General features: G+C 42.9%; 1 protein-coding gene across 3 annotated transcripts in view; it reads right to left on the reverse strand.

Moving 5' to 3' along the window:
• The window catches only part of LOC311231402 (ATP-binding cassette sub-family E member 1), a 71,385-nt gene extending 58,738 nt beyond the window's left edge, over positions 1-12,647 (reverse strand). The window contains exons 1-5 of one of the 3 annotated variants that reach the window (XM_084317973.1): positions 12,519-12,647; positions 11,925-12,102; positions 10,837-10,922; positions 10,644-10,741; positions 4,334-4,451 (exon numbers count right to left, since the gene is read on the reverse strand). In XM_084317973.1, coding sequence (XP_084174099.1) covers positions 4,334-4,451; positions 10,644-10,741; positions 10,837-10,922; positions 11,925-12,027 — 405 coding nt within the window. In that variant the 5' untranslated portion in view covers positions 12,028-12,102; positions 12,519-12,647. The remainder of the gene's footprint in view (positions 1-4,333; positions 4,452-10,643; positions 10,742-10,836; positions 10,923-11,924; positions 12,103-12,518) is intronic. The other 2 variants (XM_084317974.1, XM_084317972.1) reach the window with 2 other exon arrangements.
• Positions 12,648-20,596: the final 7,949 nt, after the last annotated feature.

Consider the following 20,596-nt stretch of genomic DNA (forward strand, 5'->3'; position numbering starts at 1 on the left):
AGGTAGGCCCTCTCGTCGTTGGCAGAGATCAGGCCCACCACTACTGTGTCATCAGCAAATTTGCAAGCAGGTCTGTCTATGACAACGATGTGTCAGCGCGAGCTTGCTGCTAGATTTACGAGAAGCATGGAGCTGCAGACCCACAGAACCCACCAGCTTTTCCGGCACAGTGCAGTACTCCAATTCAGCCATTGGCAATTCAGCTGTTGGGTGGGGGGGCGCTGCTGAGCGGTCCCCCGACCGGACCTGAAAACACTGCTGTTCTGTGGGTCTGCAGCTCCATGCTTCTCGTAAATCTAGCAGCAAGCTCGCGCTGACACATCGTTGGCATTATTAGACAGACCTGCTTGGTGAAGCAACGATGAAACAAATGTAATGATTGTTTCGTTCATCGCATAGGCTATTTAATTTTAGCCTATTTTAATACAATTCAAATAATCAAATTGTGCTTAGAGGGAATTATTTTCACCGGACATTATGACCAGCACCAAGTCGTTGGGAGGTGGAGATATACATCACGCAAACCCACGATAATGTTGCCGTCTCTCTCTGCCAAATTTCTCAGTTCTTCGCTTGATATAATTAATACAAATGTCCAATATAACGGAATTCGTTAGCTCATAAAAATGTGATTATAACAGACTGCTGTTTATTAATGTCGGGCAGACTGCCCCCACAGACACCTCAAGTCGGCAGCAGCACGAAGTCTCGAGGGACTTATTTTATTTGGAATATATTAATGACTGTATATACGCAAAAGTAGCCTAGTTTTAAGTTAAATATTATAAATGCCTTGAGGATGTCATTCTTTATATAGGCCTATCAATTGTTTTTAAGCTCAATAAACTCTGACCGGAATTGATCCCATTTGTCCGGTAGATTGAAATCTACCGGACACTCAGACCGACAAAAGAAAATTCTAACGGAAACCCTGGGGTGTGTGTGTGTGTGTCCCGACCCCACTTCTCCTAGTCACACACACAACTGTCTATACACGCAGAAGCATACTGGTAGTACAACAGTGATTCAGAATGCATGTTGCCAAGGCAATTTGATGGTGACTGTCTCGGGTTGCTACTGGATAGAACAGAATGGTAGCCAACACTCATGATTTGTGACCGATTGGTTAATTATGAAATGTTAATCTTATTGTTTTTAACAGTGTTTTTGAGAAATAATATTCGAATACTCATTCGGAAACACCAAGGAGTATTCCAAGCCGGTAAAATGGTATTCGGGACAGTCCTACACTAAATCAGTGGCGAATTCTCCTGGAAGCCAAGGGAAGCCTGGCTTCCGTAGAATAAAAAAAATTATATATATATATATATATATATTTTTTTTATAGTTTACAATAATAAAACATTTTATTATTTTTCATCGCCGTGTTATAATAATTCTCCCTCCTGGAGAAATTAACCAAACGAGCGAAACTGCGCCCACTCTCTAACACTTTGTCACTGACTGAGGCAGCCAGCCTGCCCTGGAGCGTGAATATTTTAGGCAACCAACTTGTGTTTAGCGTTTCTCTGATTGGCCAATACGCCCATGTGACCACGGCAGCGCGAGAGAGCGGCAGCGCGGAAATAGGCTGTCTATTGCCTCGCGCTGCAGCGCGGAAATAGGCTGTCTATTGCCATTCTCTAAGTCAAACTCTAACCTTAACCAGCTCCTTAACAGCACCTAAACTTAACCCTTCTAACCTTAAGCAACTCCGAAACAATGCCTAACCTTAACCAACTCCGAAACAATGCCTAAACTTAACCGGCGAAATGAATGCACGTTAATAAATATTGCCATTCTCTAAGTCAAACTCTAACCTTAACCAGCTCCTTAACAGCGCCTAAACTTAACCCTTCTAACCTTAAGCAACTCCGAAACAATGCCTAACCTTAACCAACTCCGAAACAATGCTTAAAGTTATGCCTAAACTTAACGGCGAAAGAATGCGAATGCACGTTAAAAAAAAAAAAAAAAAATGAAGGGAATCGAACTAGCCAGCAACGAGCCGTAGGATCCACAGCCATGCAGCGTTGCCAATTGAGCCATTTCTGGATACTGAATAAGGGGCGGTTACTGGCATATAATGCTGCCGCGACGGAGCTCCGCGGCAGAGCGGAGCTGCTGCTCCGCTCTGCTGTTGCCGCTCCGCTCTGCTGCCGCGTCGCCGCGGGGGCGTGGCTAGACGCAAGTTGGGCGTGGTTAGACACAAGTTGGTTGCCTTTAATATTTAGGCTGCCCGCGTGCTGGAGGCTCACGAGATAAAGCTGTGAACGAGGTTAGGAGTAGGACGCCAGGCCGTTTTTTTTTTGGGGTTATTCATCCCATTACCTCATTATTAGCCAATAAGATTCAAGCTGGGTTGGGCTTAGCTCCTTAACACGCCCCCAGCTTGATTCTCTAGGTAGGGGCAGAGTGACGCAGTCTGCGTAGGGGAATATATGCTAATTTCGCATCTGGCCATAGTGGCCAATCAAATCACATTAAAAGCAAACGTGACCAAACGTCTTGGCCTCGCGAGATGAAGCACCACTTTGGCATAATTATGCAATGAAGCATATAGCACTTTATTAATTATGCAATGCAAGCCAGGGGCTGGAATATGCAGTCACTTATTCCTCCGTAGTGCACCATCAAGCACTGCTTAAAAGCTAGCGGTGGGTCCAAAATATATCAAATATAAATGTCAACGCTTGGCGTTGCTAATAAACATTTTAAATCATTTTTATAAACGAGTAAAACTGAGGCTGAGCTAGCCTTCGCTAAAATGGCTGCTTCCGCATTTTACAGTAGGAGCGCTCCGATGGCTGGGCGCGCCGCGCACCAAACACGTGAATGAATGAAAACTTTATTTAACAGATTGCAGAATGGGTACAATACAGTACGGCTCAATACACACAATTGTTAAGGGGATGCAGACCAGAGAAAGACTTTTGTCTTGTTTGTCTAGACGTTTGTCTAATTAGACAGTCTCCTCCCCACCGCATGTATATATTCTCTCCCGGCCGTATGTATATTTCTCTCCCACCCACCCCCTCCTAATGTACAGTCCCCTCCCCATCATATGTATATACTCTGTCAGGATCTATGGGTAACAGTACTGTATATTTGAATATCGTATACCGGTATGTCACAAATGTAACAGTACTAAATACCTGTATGTCCCTATGCCATAAATGTCATGTATGTTGTGTATGTCCCTATGCCATAAATGTCATGATGTCTTGTATGTCATAAATGTCACTATGAATTGAAAATGGGGGACCCTGATGTAAACAAGACAAACGTCTTTCTCTGGTCTGCATCCCCTTATAAAAGTGTGTATTGAGCCGTACTGTATTGTACCCATTCTGCAATCTGTTAAATAAATAAAAAATAAAGTTTGACTGGCCACCGAGCCATACTGTACATAGTGACTGCTTGACTTAAATAAAAAAAATAATATATTATATATATATATTAATACAAATATTTAATAAATAATTTTGTTTGGCATCCCGTTATTTTACCCACGCGACGCCACTGCACTAAATATATATTTTAATCAATTATCTGCATTTTAAACTATTAACGCTGACTCATTCCTTCAGTCCACTCAATTATGCTAATATTCCTTATGTTGTTTCTGATATTAATTGGAAATGGCATACGAGAGTATTATATAGTAATAATAATACATGGCGAAATACTAAAAAGCTATTAATAATTTGTGGCTGGTAAAAAATCTGCCTGGCTGGTAGTTTGGCTCAGCTGGTAAGCCAAAAAGTAAATTTTGTTCCCCATTTATGAAGATTCAATGGTATATTGGCTGGTTCCCATGGTGCCTGTCTAGCTTGTCCAGTTCAGGTGGTTTGTCATTCCCCTCATTGATATTAATTTGACCGTTTTGACAGACAAGATACCACCCTACTTTTCTGGTTTATAAATCAGAACTGCTGAGTAGGTATGTTACGTAAACCTTTAATCAATACAGTTGAGAAAAAACATGCTTCAAAAACTCTTAATCTGATACAGCGAAGTATCTAGGGGCAGCGACTGTAAAAGCACTAACACTTCTTGATTTTACCTTAAATTTAGGATTAACTTCCAAAAGACTGCCTGGTCAAAGGTCTTGAGACCTTGCAGGACAATAAGGGAACAGCAGCTCAGTAATATAGTGACACCGGACCAAGAAGTAACACTGGAGACGCACTGGTTTTAAACCTGATTCAAGTCCTGAAGAAGTTTTAGTTAAAGAATCACAAAGGTAGGTTTACATCACCTTGTAATTATTAAATATATATTCAAGCTTGTAAACTAGAAAACCATCTAGTTTACCTTCACCCACACTCACATCAAATTTTCCCAGGTTGGGTTTCTGTTTTCCAGCCAGAATCTTCAGCGCTGTGGATTTCCCGATTCCGTTGGTGCCCACCAGACCCAACACCGCTCCTGGCCTGGGGATTGGTAATCTGGAATTCCACAGGGGGAACGGATCAATTAAACAAATAATCAAGTTTGTCAATATACAGGATTTGATGTAACCATTGCTTGTGGTAGACTAGGGTGAAACCCGGCTTGGATTAGAGTGTCATTGCTCTAGCTATGTTACTTAAGTGAATTCAATGCAAGAAAAAACTAAACAGCATTCCCTTCAAACATTATAATCTATATAATTTAACCATTCATTTTAGTGATACTTGCTGTTCCATTAGAGGCCTTGCACAGAATGTTTATGCAGTTATTTTCTGCCATTAGTAACCACTTTCAAAATAAAATGCAAATATTTGTGCAGTGGTAGACTAAAAACACTGGAAAAGCATACTCTTCTACTGTTACTCGTTTACAAGATCCAGTAATAAGACACTAATTATGTTTTTTTCTTATAGATATCTCATCCATCAATTAGGGATAGGCAAAATTCCCCAAATTACTATTCAATAGTCACTGGGAACTAGTTGCTACGTTAACATTTGATTTTGTTTTTACTTAATAGTAAACATGAGATAATCCAACAAGCGAACTAGCTGGCTGCCGCTAGCGGACGAGGCAAGCATATTTTCCGGGAACAAAAGCATTAATTCTAAACGTTACATCACTGATGCTTGAAATGTCTGAGCTTACAACATGGCAAACATACAAAATGTTGCTACAATATAACATCTCTGGTCTCTTTCTTCGTCATTCTTTTCTGTTCTCCCAGCTGTTAATAGACTGTTATGCTACCTGGCTAGATAGGGAGTTGTACCCAGCATGCCACTCAGCGGTGGCCCAGACAAAATGATATTTGCAACTATTCGATTTTTTTTTATCATTTAACAACCATTTGAATATTTGAAAATCAATGTCCATCCCTAATATCAACACATAGCAACTGTTGTCTCTTCCATTGCCATGTACAAATCAATGGACCACATGATTGAAAGTGTACATAACCATCTTCATAAGAAGTTTATACGAACAAATTTACAAAAATCCTCCTACGGATGCCTGAACGGATGAAACATTGTTCATAAATTCTCTCAGCAGCACTCCCCTGAATGAAGAACGTCACTCATTCTTAAACTGGAAGCGCGCTCTCGTACAGAAATGCCCCACCAGCTCCTTATAAGGCAGAGAGAGGCTAAGCATTGCATCTGGGTCGTGCCGACCGGCGAGGACCATGTGCACAGGACCGAGTCCACAGGCAACGCAAAAGCAATTTGCGACTGATTTTTATTAGATTAAAATGTATTATCATTATACAGCACAAGTACAATACAACGGAAATAAGTTTGGCATCTAACCAGAGTACAAATGTAACAGTAAAGTGCAATAGTAACATACAACACACACAGGTCATTAAACTGGGTATAAAATATATAGTGGGCGGCTACGTGGCGTAGTGGGCAAGGCGCTCGCCACGAATGTTCGAGCCCAGCGCTCCACATTGCTTTCAGTTTAGCTGGTCGTTCATACACATTGGCCGTATTAGGGGGTGGGAAACTGATGGGTAGGGATCGGGCGTTGTGGACAGCGACTCCTACAGGTCGGTTGGTGCGCCTGCGCAGTAGAATCAGGAAGTGTCGGGGGCAGCGTGAGCCTCCCACGCGTTACTCCTCGCCACTGAGATCGAGCTGCGCAGGTGAAAAGATGCGACTGCTGTTACCTCAAGTACCGGAGGGGACTTGTGCTATGTATGACTTAGTCCACATTGCAGCCGGCTTGTGGGAGGCAAGAAACAGCGTTCGTGACAGGGGATGGTTGAATTGGATGATACGAAATTGGGATGGGAGAAAATATAGAAAAATGGGAGAAAAAGTGGAGAAAAAAATATATATAAATACTACCGAGTAATAGTGCTCATCAGATGCATGTACAGTTGTAGTATTAACCCATTGAAACTGGGAAACACATGTGTGTATATGCATTGCAGGCTATATAACGCATTATTAGCAGGCGTTTTAGGTCTAAATGGGTTAATATGTACAGTGATAGAGGTATAAAGACCCTAAGTCATACTGTAGAACATGACATCTTATTTAGTAGTGTCAATACGGGTACAAAAAAGCAGCATGGGATGAGATAACTGGTGAGGTTAATGTGGTGTCAGGAGAGGAGCGCACAGCGGCTGAAGTGAAAAAGAAATGGGCTCATGTAAAATCAGAGTCCAAAAATGACCGGAACGCCTGCGCGCTTGGCTCTCCACCTCCTGCTCCGTCTGGGGGTTGGCGAGTGTAGTCATGAATCAGGGGGGCAGTGCATATCCGCGATCTCATTAGAATAATAGAAGCCTGGGGCGCTCTAGTAGCACACCATGAAATGCGCTGCGTCGCGAAACGGCCGACCCGGGTTCGACTCCCGGACCCGGTGTCCTTTGCCGAATGTCTTCCCCTGCACTGTCTCCCATTTCCTCCTCTCCCTCTCTCTCTACCGCAGGGGTTCCCAAACTTTTCAGGCCGGGGCCCAGAAAATAAGGCGTCAGAGAGCCGCGGCCCAATGCACATCGTCTGGCTTTTTTTTTTTTTTTTTGGTCATGCGACCGATTTTTTAAGCCAAATATCACTTCAATCCTATTAAGTTAGTTCAAGTTAGTTATTAATTTATATGTGCTATTTATGAGAGGGCTAACTTGTTGCAAAATAATAATGATAATAATAATAGCCTCATTAAAATACTATTGTTGCTTCGGTTGTTTTCAGCGTTTTATGTGCATAATCTGTTATTTAGTTTGAAATGTTCGTTGAAATAAGTAGATTTTTCGTTTTTGTTTATTTATTAAGTTAATATAAAACCATATAGTCACATTTTAGAATACTATAGAATAGAATTTTAGAATACAACTAGAAACACTGTCCTGGCCTGCTTCTAAGTTCAGTGGCCTGACAAATTAAAATAAAAAAATAAAAAATAAAAAAATAAAATAAAAATTTTTTTTTGTTTTTTTTTATTTTATTTTAATTTTTTTTAAATCATCTCGCGGCCCATCCGTGGCTGCTCACGGCCCACCTTTGGGTCGCGACCCCGACTTTGGGAACCACTGCTCTACCGGACTGCCCGGTAGTACAAACCAATAAAAATAAAATCTACAAAAACATATTTAAAAAAACAAAAAAAATAACTATAGAAGCCTACTGTTGCTGGAACGATTAATTACGCACATATACAGTACGTGTGTGTCTGCATCAGGGGGCTGCATCGTAATGTTAATAAGCTAGATTTACATGGAATTAGTTAAACTTGTCCTTTGTGTCTATATACATATTTAAATCAATATCTTCCTTTTGAATAAAATAGGCTCAGGAATCAGGATTGTTAAAGCTAATTAGCCTAATCCATGTCAAAAAGAGTAGCCTATAGTAAATGTATGCACACACACACACGAGGGAGAATAGTTTATAGCCGACTTAATGATTTTACAATATTTTTGCTAATGAAGTGAAATATTTATTATCCATTATCACTATCCAGTTAGTTTTTATGCTACTTCATTGATCCTCATCATTGAACGTACAGAGAGCGGGAGAGAGAGGCCCCCCGCCAGGGGAGGAAACTTTTTGGCTTACCAGCCAACTGGCGAGTATATGATTTTTTTTTACCAGCCAAACAGATTTTTTACCACTCACCAGCCATAAATAAATCGCTAATTGTGATAATTACTTCTTTGTATGTCATCATCTAAATTGATTTTCAATCATAGTAATAATCACACCGTGTCTCTACTCTTAAAAATATTTATTACCATAAAACATTAATAAGTGTCTCTACTCTTCACAATATTAGCATAAAACATATTAATCACACTGTCTCTATTCTTCAAAATATTAGGATATCACATATTAACATGAAAGAGGGAAGTATTCTGGACTGGGTTGGGCTGAACTGGGCAGTGTAATATGCTGGGCTGGACTGGGTTGGGCAGGGAAAGTTGGGCTGGTCTAGGTTGGACTGGGTTGGGCTGGACTGGGCAGTGAAAGAACCAAGCATTTCACTGTAATGTAATAGCTAAATAAAACAACTTGAACTTGACTTGTTACATTTGCACTCTGGTTGGATGCCAAACGTATTCTGGTTGTACTGTACTTGTGATGTATGACGACAATACATTGGAATCGAATCTCATGTCAACGCTAGGGGTTCAGCAGGTGTATTCTGAATGACAAGTATGACAACATCACCGTTGTGAAGGGCATATGGGCGAGTGGTGATATGGGGCAAAACCCGGTAATAATTCGGTAATAATAAAATGTCACTCGGCTGCATGCAAAGCCGCTCAGTATAGTCCACTATGTTGAACGCGCGTTATGGTAGCTTGTTACATGCTAGTAGCTACTAGCATGATGCTAGGTAGCTAGCCGGCTAATGCTGGTTGACTTGAGTGAGCCTCACGCCCACTTGTCATTCTCACCCGACTCGAAGGAGACACGTCACGTGCTGTTGTTCGCGACGTGACCTGATGACCTGTCGTACAGAACTTGTAAGTCGCTTTGGATAAAAGCGTCAGCTAAATGACTACCGGTAAATGTAAATGTAGATTGGGCGGCATCTTCTAGAAAACGAGTGTTCATTGGAGGAGCTTAGAGCGCAACGATGATGTTCATTGGTTATGGATTATTATGAGGCGCAAATGGGAGGAATCATAAGGGGGGAGTCAGAGTTCAGCTTGTGCCAGTGAGCGAATCAGCAGATTGCAGAATGATTTTTTTGGTTTTGTTGTTTACTACTCGCCAGTGTGGCGAGTGCTCTTCATGAATCACTCGCCAAACATAAATAATACTCGCATTTGGCGAGTAAAAGGGCCTAATTTCCTCCCCTGCCGCCCACCTTTCCTCACTATTGGAACTCCATGAAACGGATTTCTCCTGTGCCTGTGAGCTAGCTTAGCGTTAGTTATGCCGCGACGCCACGGGCATACAGGAATGGCGAGGATATAAAGCATGTTAGACGCATTTATTGGACCTGTTGCTCGCAGAGTTTACATAGAAACTCGCAACTCGCAAGAGGAATTATCACAGGCTGTAGAACGCAGGGCTGAAGAGCTGCCATAGCTTCTAAAATTTAAGGTGGGGGTATGGGGCTCAGCCCCTCCCTTCCAGCTGGAGTGAAACACGGAAGTTATCAAATGCCAGCGAAACTCGCACTGTGACTGTCAAGTCCTGGCTCTAGGCAGAATCACGAATAGTGGTTTAAGAGAAGTTATATATATTTGAACGTGATTCGCTGCGTATTTGTTAGATTACGCGTGGCACATGTTATGACTTTGATTTCCACCGCAAAAGGCACATACAATTAACAATACAATGCGTCGATCATGAATATGCAAATCGACGAAATTTCATATTCGATGACATGGGCGATGAATCGTGACACTGACAGCCCTTGCGCACACCAGTCTGTCAGACTTACGACTGCCTGTTTCGAGTTTGTAAATCCTGTTCATAGCTACAAACGAATGACAGAAAAGAAACCATTCGATCATGCCAAAATCGGCCCAAGAAGTTTGTAAGTGGAGTTACGAAGAATTTTTTTCATAATTTTCTCATAAGTCCATTCGAGCATGAGGTCTAATGGTTGCTATGTTACAGGCAGCAATGTTGGAAGATGTTGTATCAACATAGAGAATGACATAATTTCCATTTCTATTATTCTATTCCTTTTCTAACTGCTTCATGTAACCACTGATTTCGGTGGTTTAAACCAGCCTGCTAGTCGCCGTATTCATTCAAATTATGACAAATTTGTTTCAGTGTTGCCAATTTAATCAACAGCATAAAACTTTTAAGGAACTCTGACGTTGTTTGTATGTCACACTACACTAGCCCATTCTGCCTCAAGTTAGCAGGGTATGCTGCAGCATGAGCAGAGGGTAAATCGGTGTAAATAACCAGTGTTGTGTTGATTTGACAACAGAATGTGGATTTGTTGTAAAATTTGGCAAGTGAAACGTGTCTCCAAATGTTTGAATGTCTAAACCTTGAAAAACAGTAGCTACAGTATTCAGTCTAGCCACAACAGTGTTAATGTAAGTTCCTGTGTCAAGTTTAATTAAACTATTATTTCACATCACTATGCCCTCAAAACATCGCTGATGGCCATTACACATCGCCGATGGATGAAACACCTCCAAGCTAGTAGGATTAACAAGCAGGATTCGATGTATATCTTTATTATGGACTTGAACCCACCTATGCAACTTGAAGGAATTGGCACAGTATCTGTGAGTGGTCTCTTTCTCGAGGTTGCTTGGCAAGTTGACAATGGACAAGGCCCCAAATGGACATTTCTGTGAACGAAAACATTGTTAGTACAAACTCAAGAAAATAGGAATTCCTGAGTTCTTCCAACGGACTATGTGAGACGACATGTCATTCCATTTACCTTAATACAGATTCCACATCCAATACAGAGTGATTCAGAAATCCAAACAATTTTGCTTTGAGGTGTAACCTCTATGCACAGTTTACCTGGAGGAAAGACAAAGACACACCATATGTAGAAAACAATCGCAAGGCTTCAAAAACTCACGTGACATGAATCAGGAATTCTTTGATACCACTTTTTCACAGCTGGTTCACAGCTTTAAGAATCGGCCGAATATGAAATTGATCCAGTTTGAAATCTGTATCTGCTCGCCAATCGGGCGACATAATGTAAAGACATGAAATTACTTTGTTAGCTTTGTTACTTATTACACTAACTTGGTCATACCGATGGCATGAAGTTTCAATATTCAGTCGATCATTTGTAAAGTCAAGTGCAATGTTTATAATCCCAGCATTGTTTGGCATAAGGCATAAAAAAAATATTGTTTGGTTCCTGTTGGTTGTCAGTTAAGGCCATGAGTAGGTAGGGAATTTATTTTATTTTATCTCTTCCCACGGCGACTATGGATAGGGCTTTCTTTATTTAATTAAAATGTTCACGACAACATGGATGCATGTAAACTGACAGCATGTTTAATATCCATAATACTAAAGGTTTGACTAAGATTTTTATGAAACTTTAATTTTTAATATATATATTTTTAAACTCATAAAATAAATTGGGTCGCACCTAAATCGGCAGGGTCGGTCGGCAACCGGAACCAACCCATTATTTTTGTTAGGCCTAATGGCTATTCCTCAAACTGAGCTATACAATCTGACACGTGATTGCATTTGCAGGTGACTGGCTATGCAAAAATTAAGTGACATGGCAGGTAACTTCAATTAGGGAAACCCATAGTAAGCCTAATTTTGGCATGGCTGGCAACATTGCACTTCACAAGCGATCAACTGAATATTACACCAGGGTAGTATAATAACGCCAACAACGTAATGGAGAGCATTTGTTTTCTGGCCTATGGTATTTCACCCAACCTCATAAGAGGGTCTACCATCTACTATCTGTAGGTCTACTTGTTCCCTAACAAGAATTGATGTGTAAAGTGAGTAACAGATTTCTACAGAAAGTTGATGATATCTCACCCATTCGGACAACTGGGCAGCTCTTCTTACACTCCTGGCGACATTTCTTTGGCTTGCACTTGTCATGGCTGACGATGGCGATTCTAGTGTTCTTCTCTGACATTCTGTCTGCCTGTTTTTGAGTTCTCGGCAGAACAGATCGTCGCTTCCCGAGGTGCTGCACTGCAGATGAACAACACTGAGTGAGATATGAGTGGTTTTATTAGGACAGAATGCCTGGCCTGCTCAAGTAATGGGTAACGTACCGCGAGCTAACCAACCCAACGGTACCGGTTTAGAAAACGTCTGCTAACTTAACAGCCGGTAGCCAAGTCAACGTTCAATCATTAACGTCGTTGTTGGGTAATAATGTGTTAAACTGGTGACACATACTGTCAGGTTAGACTAGCTAGCGAGCACGGTGAACTACTACGATGCGATTAGCAGCACCGCGTCACTAAGACATGTAGCGAGTAGCCACCATGCTAACTAGCTAGTACACGATTAGCCGGTTCGCGTTAGCTAGCTTAGCTGTGGGGCTCCGAGTCCATTCACATTCAGCAACTGTCAAACGATTATTGTACAATGTATCGTTCACCTGTTAATAAAACTCACCTCGAATCCCTCCTGTTTTATGTTTATGTCCCAATGATACGATAGACAATAATTTTAGTGAGTGTATTTAGTTACGCTGTTGAGAGCAACGTGCTCTCTACTATGGGAGCTCGCGCCGGGAAGAAATGGTGGCGCGCCCGTACGTCATCTTTGGCGACGACGTCCACAGCCACGCGCGACTGACGCGCCACCCACCATCACATGTGGGGGTATTTGAGGTAAAGTATAATAGCCTAGTGATTGATTGATTGAAAAGTTTATTAACAGATTGCAGAATGGGCACAGTACAGTACAGCTCAATACATACAATTGTTAAGGGGATGCAGACCAGAGAAAGACTTTCGTCTTGTTTACATCAGGGTCCCCCATTTTCAATTCATCATAACATATGACATACAAAACATACAGTACTGCTACATCTATACATTTATGACATACCAGATTTGCAAATACAGTACTGTTTGTGATACAAAAAGTGTCCAGAAAAAGAGTGGGCAAAACAGAGTCCATTCTCTTCGGTTCAAATAACAAACTCAGCAAGACCGACGGCTTCTCAGTTACAGTGGGTGACAATATTGTCACAAGGAAAGATGAAATTACCTACCTGGGTTCCATCCTAGAGGCTAATCTCTCCTGTGACAAAATGGCATCCGTTTTGTAACTAAATACAGTGGTGGCTACTCGCTACATGTCTTAGTGACGCGGTGCTGCTAATCGCATCGTAGTAGTTCACCGTGCTCGCTAGCTAGTCTAACCTGACAGTATGTGTCACCAGTTTAACACATTATTACCCAACAACGACGTTAATGATTGAACGTTGACTTGGCTACCGGCTGTTAAGTTAGCAGACGTTTTCTAAACCGGTACCGTTGGGTTGGTTAGCTCGCATTCTAGAACAATTAACATGTTCTAGAATGTTCCGGAAGGTTGTGGATGTTCGATGTTCTAGAATGTTCCGGAAGGTTGTGGATGTTCGATGTTCTAGAAGGTTCCGGAAGGTTGTGGATGTTCGAGGTTCTAGAATGTTTAACACATTATTAACACATTATTAACACATTATTACCCAACAATGACGTTAATGATTGAACGTTGACTTGGCTACCGGCTGTTAAGTTAGCGGACGTTTTCTAAACCGGTACCGTTGGGTTGGTTAGCTCGCATTCTAGAACAATTAACATGTTCTAGAATGTTCCGGAAGGTTGTGGATGTTTGATGTTCTAGAATGTTCCGGAAGGTTGTGGGTTCGAGGTTCTAGAATGTTCCGGAAGGTTGTGGATGTTCGATGGTCTAGAATTGCACGGTCATCGTGGTGCATATAAGTTTTACTGTAACTGTCACTCTTGCAATGATGAAGCAACTCGTCTTTGATGTTTACTGATTGGCTTTATTTCCGTTCGAAGAGAACATCTTTATTCCGAACCGTAAAACTGTGAAACATACATGAAATACAATCAATCACGGATCAAACCATAACAACATACATACAATTTATCGGTCGTACAAGGGTGGTTGTTAACCCACTGAACTTAACTACAAGCGCAGTACGGTCCCAAACGTACCTTATTGACTGCATGCAATATGAGAGGACTGTTATGGAGCTTGGTGTCGATGTGGCTTGTCTGAAGATGGTGAAGAAGTGAAAGGGCGAACCTTATGGGTTCTCAATATTTATACACTAGTGGCGATCTATTATGACATCACAAGGCAGCAGGACCGCCCACACAGGGCGATCTATTATGACATCACAATGAACCAGGGCATTCTAGCCTGTTATAACCGGTTCTATTATGACATCACCGCTGCAGTTACAAATGTAATAAAAAAAAGTCAACCAACGAACTTGATTCTTGTACCGGATCTCCTCTCTGGTAAACAAGAATACCCTGAAGACTCTGGCAGGAGCACTCATTCAAGGGTACTACGACTATGCTTGCACCTCATGGTACCAAAGCACCTAAAACGCGCTAAAACAAAATTACAAACATCTCAAAACAAACTGGTCAGACTACTGCAGCTGCTTGACCTTACTCCTAGATCCCACCTCACCCCTGCCCACTTTGACAACCTAGGATGGCTTAGAGTAGACGACAGAGTACAGCAACTTGCAATGGGCCTGGTCTACAAGATACACTACACGACCAAGGTACCCATGTACATGTCAAAATACTTCCCAAAGGTCAGTGAATACCATGATCACAACACCAGAGGGAGCTCCACAAACCATGTTAAACCCAGATTCGGCTCAAACAAGGGACTAAACACGTTTCGCAATTATGCCACATCAATGTGGAATATCCCAATGTACCCAACCCCCCCCCCACACAACCCCACCCAACCTCCTCCAATGTACAGTTTCTACGTCAAATGTATATACTCCCTTTTCTTGACTCTTTTTGTATCACAAACAGTACTGTATTTGCAAATCTGGTATGTCATAAATGTATAGATGTAGCAGTACTGTCTATCTGTATGTCATATATATCCTGATGAATTGAAAATGGGGGACCCTGATGTAAACAAGACGAAAGTCTTTCTTTGGTCTGCATCCCCTTAAAAACCCTTCTGGGTCTTGGGATATTTCATATGTTTTGGCTAATTTTGATTTAAATTGTATAATTCCCATTTTAAAATGTTTTACCATGGTATGTTTGGTATCTTTTTTTTCAGCACAGCCTCACATATATGACCTGACAGTTAATTTTCATATTGTATAATACTGTATATACTGTATACTGCATAATGTACAACACAAAACACAAAATCGGATTGAGAAAATGTGTTATTTTTAGTATGAACCAATGCAAACATATCAAATCAAGGATATAAAACAGTGGACATTTATTTATTTTTTATTTATTTATCCTTTATTTATCCAGGAATGTCCCATTGAGATACAAGATCTCTTCTTCCAGGGAGTCCTGACCAACACAGCACACAACAAGTTTCAACATAAAACAGGGCATTAAACAAAAAACATACAATTCAAATATAAATACAGAGGGTCATTTGTGCAGTGGCAAGGAGCATAATCACATCAACAATAGCATCAGGTAAAACAGTTACATGTTTCATAAAGGGCTAATCGTAGCATACCTTTAAAAGCATTCACAGTAGGAAGTGCCTGTAGACAAAGTTTCACTTGCAGCGTATTCCATAAAAAGAGAGCATAGTGGGAGAATGCAGCTTTACCAAGCTCTGACTGCATCAAAGGAACATTTAACAGCATCCCATTTGCTGGAAATGCACCCTCAGGTAGCATATTTACATAAACAAAAGAGAACAGATCAGAATTCAATTTACAAAGCATTATTTTCTCCATACACAGGTAATAAACACAGGCGAAATTTTGATTCTCAACTGGAAATGATCACCAGCATGCTTTTTTTTTAACAAAAAGTCAGTAAAGGTAATTTTTTTTACAAAAAAAATGTTTTACAGTAAAAAAGTAAAAAATAACTAAATAATTAAATTGTGGGATATTCAATATACATATATACAGTACACATATGACTAGAGTGCAGTCATATAGAGTGCAGGATGCCTGAGGCGTATCCAAAAAAAATATTGCACCTGTCAAACTGTAACGCCTTTTGACAGGTGTTACCTGTGTATACGTGGCATGGGGGTCTAGCTGCGGTCCTGGGGGTCTGCACGGCATGAACCGGAGGGGCTGAGGGGCTGGATCAGGATCACTGTCGGTCTTCCAGGGCGTCTGATCTCCTGCCTGATCTCCTGCCTGGGCTGGACGTCTTGGCCTGGCCTGGGTTGTCCTGCGTCGGCCTGGAGCAGGCTGCTCATCATGTCTGCACATAAATGGCACACACATTGTACATATAAGACACTGCTCATACAACACACACACACACTGTATATACACTCAATATTCCATTCTGTATATATTGCGTACAAAGTCTGCAAACCTAGTAATAAGGGTTAGGGTTAGGGTTGGCTTGGGCACGCCCTGCCCCCCTAGATGTCCCAGGCAAATCATTGCTGTAGACAATGACATGTAAAAATACATTATTTTCAACTTTTATGAACAGAGTAATAACTAAAACAAAAGCACTAATAATAATAATAATAATAACAATAATAATAATAAGTCTCTCACCTGTCTTGGTTAGCCCTCCTTCCATGTCTCACTGAACTGGTTGAAGGCAGGGCTCCTTCTGCTCCTTGCTCCTCCTCACTGGATCGTCAACGTTAGCACATGGATAGCTCAAACTACTACTACTAAAACGTCTACTAATACTACTACTACTGCTACTACAACTACTACTACTGCTACTACTACTACTACTACCACTACTATTACTGCTAGTACTGCTACTACTACTGCTACTACTACTGTTATAAAAGTCGAACTACTAACTACTAACTGTCCGACAGAAATTATCTAGTGGACGAATTGTGCAGGCTTGTTCTACTATTTTTTTCTGGCAGTAACTTCCGCCTCCTTCGTCACTTCCTCCCAATGTTTTCAGTTTCATTCTAGCACAAAAAATGGCCAAGATATTGATAAAAATGTAACGCATGTAAAATTATATCTGGCACATTTTACGCGTGCGTAAAAGTTTATTTAGCATCGAATTGAAATGATCCTGGTTGAGTCATTTATTGGTTTATCAAGACAAAATAAAAAGTAGCGTGTAGTTTCAAGGCCACGTCATAATGCCACGCCGAAAAAAACCCGGAAATGGACTAAGTTTTCGATACAGAGCGGCACAAACTGATGACGTCACTTCATCACGGCGCCGTGAGCCGCGACCGGGAACCGTTAACAATTGTGTGTATTGAGCTGTACTGTATTGTACCTGTTGTGAAGGGCCAGATTAAACCGAATATATATATTTATTTATATATATATATATTTAATTGTATTTGTATATTCTCTAATATTCCCTGATATCCCTTGTATATTCCTTGTACAATATGCATTGAATATCCATTCTAGCCTACTGAACATCCCATAATAGTCTCCATTCTACTATTGGTCGAGACCTTGGTGCCAGGCTGCCATACCCCCCAGACCCAGTTCAAACGTACCGCTCAACATGTACGAACAAGTCCTAGTTCCGCGTAGGAATCTGGCTACCGCACCACTAACGGTACTATTTGTTCATAGTGCGTATATATACTGCGCTACTAAAGTAGGACTTCCTTTTTCAGTCCAGTTTCTTACCCTCCAATAGAGTGACAGACGTAAAGCCTCCCCGCGACGCCACGTGTGGGAGTAAGGCCAAGTTCGGCCTACCATCGGTATTGAGACATCGTGTATATTAATATTTGAATAGTCATATTTGGCACTATATCGTCGAGTTGGACGTAGTCTATTAAGCTAATAATAGTCTGTTAATATATAGTGCTTCGTGCGGTGAGAATACTACCGTAGTCAGTACCCCATCGTTTCGGGCAGAGAACTGGCTGCTTATCCAGGATGGTCGACCCCATGTGAGACTGCATCCGAGGAGCCCCAGAGCAGACGAGCGAGTGGACCTGTATACCGGATTATTCTACCGACGACAGCCCGCCTTCCCAGGCACGGATTATGCTTTGTGTACAGTGATTATTCCATGGATAAAGACCCCCGACACTGCCGTGTGTTGGAACCCCCCCCCCTGGAGAGGACGCAAGGTGAGGAGATGCTCTGCAAGACGAGGTCGCTTCACGTCTCTCCCCCGTGGACCGGAGAGAGCCGGCTCACAGAGAGTCCACCTGCTTTCATCTGTGGTCCAAGGATCGCTGGCGCACCGAGCTGCACAACTGTGGGTTCACCCAGGATACCCTTGGCCGGACGAGGCAGCCAGACTCTACCCCCCCCCCCCTCCTACTCCTGTTGTCTTACAAGCGACCGGATTACCCCCCTTAGTGTATCCAGTCTTATAATCATTAAAGTATCATTGCTGTTATTCCTTAACTATTCCAGGTCGTATATTTACCGCCTGCGCCATCAGAGATTGGACATTCTCTATTGATATACCGACGAATACTCTTTGCCATAAAAGTGCATACTATTTCAATTCATAAATGTAATTAAGTGATTAAGTGCTTGCTCTACACACCATTGCTGTGTAGGAATAAATACATACTTCGACTTCGTACATTTGTGTTGGATCCGTTTCATCTACGTGAGAGTGTTTATCATAATATATTTATGCCGAGTACTGGGTGGCCGAATATTAAGTACAAAGGTAGTGGTAGTAAGTATCATATCTAGTAATACAGTCAGGGAATTGTACCCCTCAGTTACAATTGGTCCTTCGAGCCGGAGGGTAATTAGTGTAATATTAATATAGTGTTATTAATATTGAAATGGCCTATGATGAACACTCCACGAAACGATCCTCCTAACCAACGCCCGCAGCGCGAACGACGGCTCCCTCAGTACTTAGAGGCTTACGCTGTCAGTCAACAACCTAGTCTTCTACTAACAGTAAACGCGGTAAAACTAGAAAGTAAAAGTATGTCTAACCCCAACGCCCAGACTACCCCGACCATAGAGGCCCCTACGGGTTCTAATGTAACTGACCAAGTTCACGGTGGGGACCAGTGGGAACCAGACATGACTTCACACCCCGCCAGTACTGAAGAAGTAGTCCCCGATGAGTCCCGGGAGGAATACAACGCTACCGAGAGAGAACTCGGCACGGAAGAAGACGGGGAGAGCACCGTGGAGATAGAGCTCCAAGGCTCCGCAAGGAGTACCCCGAGGGAAGGCTCCCCTATACAACCGCCTTCTCCCAGCGAGGCAGAGAGGACCCTACAGCAGGCCTTCCTCATCAGCCTGAACGCCGCTGCTGAACGCGACCGACTGCAGATCCAGCAGCGGAGCGAAGAAGAGCATATACGTCTAGAAATAAGACGCATTCAGAGGGAAGAGAATGTGGCCCGAGACCGAGCAGACAGCCAGCGAGCAGCTGCTGGTGCTCTACGGGACGCAGAGCGCGACAGACAGCAAGCGCAACTAATAGAACAGCTGATCAGACGGACAACACCCTCTCCCTCCGCCAGAGGCTCCAGGAACTCGTCTAGACACACCTCCAGGGCGGCATCCCCTAGCCGAGTAAACAACCCTGAACTTGACCAACAGACGAGGTCTATACCCCCCACAGACCACCTCCCCCCACCGGTCCAAGCGAGACCTAGCAACCGGGAAGGAGCAGCATATCCTGTGGAGAGGCTAAACCAGAGACTACAAGCACTGGATGACCTAACTGAAGACGAAGAGGAAGAGGAGGAGAACCACGCCCGACGACAGCACAGTACTCTACCGGACCAGGAGGTCCGGTACAGCCCAGGCTATACTCCCGCGGAGCTGCGCTACAGACCCCCGACTCTATACCCGGGTGAGCACGACGCACGACCCGCACCGAGGAACAGCACCTGGACAAGCGGGCCATGGTACACTGCCGGTACCAGCCCATACCAAGGAGCGGGAGGAGACTCGCCTAGGAGGCCTCTCCCCCAACGCTCGCCGATGTATCCACAGTCAGCGTCATACATTGGCCCGCCTATGGTACCCGACTTCACCCAAGAGAACCGGGCCCAGTATACAGAACTCCGCATGTGTCTGGAGACCATGTTGGTGGATGTATTGGATGAACGCCATAAATACGCCATCCTACTGAAGCACTTAAAGGTACCCCGCGCACATAATATAGCGCTCGCCTACGCGACTTCCACCACCCCATACACAGCAGCGCTGGTAGCATTGGACCAGAGGTATGGGCGCATATGGGATTACGTGATCCAGGAGATCCGACACATCGACCGCTTACCCCCAGCAATAGACAATCGAGCACTGGACGACCTGTCCATCAGAGTGCAGTCCCTGGTAGGGATGTTGGGAGCGCAGAGAGAGAAGGGGAGGCATGAACTTTACGCCAACTCAAATGTGGAAAGGATCTTGGAGAAGCTGCCGCCCGCTCGACAGGAGCGTTTTAGGCGGCAGAGAGACCACCGAGACCCGAATGGCCCCGAACCGAACCTCCTCGATCTAGCAGACTTCCTGGCGAGAGAAGTCAGCAGCCTACGGCTAGATACATTCGGACGGAGCACCCCTGGCTCCAGAGAAGGAA

The sequence above is a fragment of the Notolepis coatsorum genome, assembly GCF_963971535.1.
Source record: "Notolepis coatsorum genome assembly, chromosome: 7".
Taxonomy (NCBI): Eukaryota; Metazoa; Chordata; class Actinopteri; order Aulopiformes; family Paralepididae; genus Notolepis; species Notolepis coatsorum.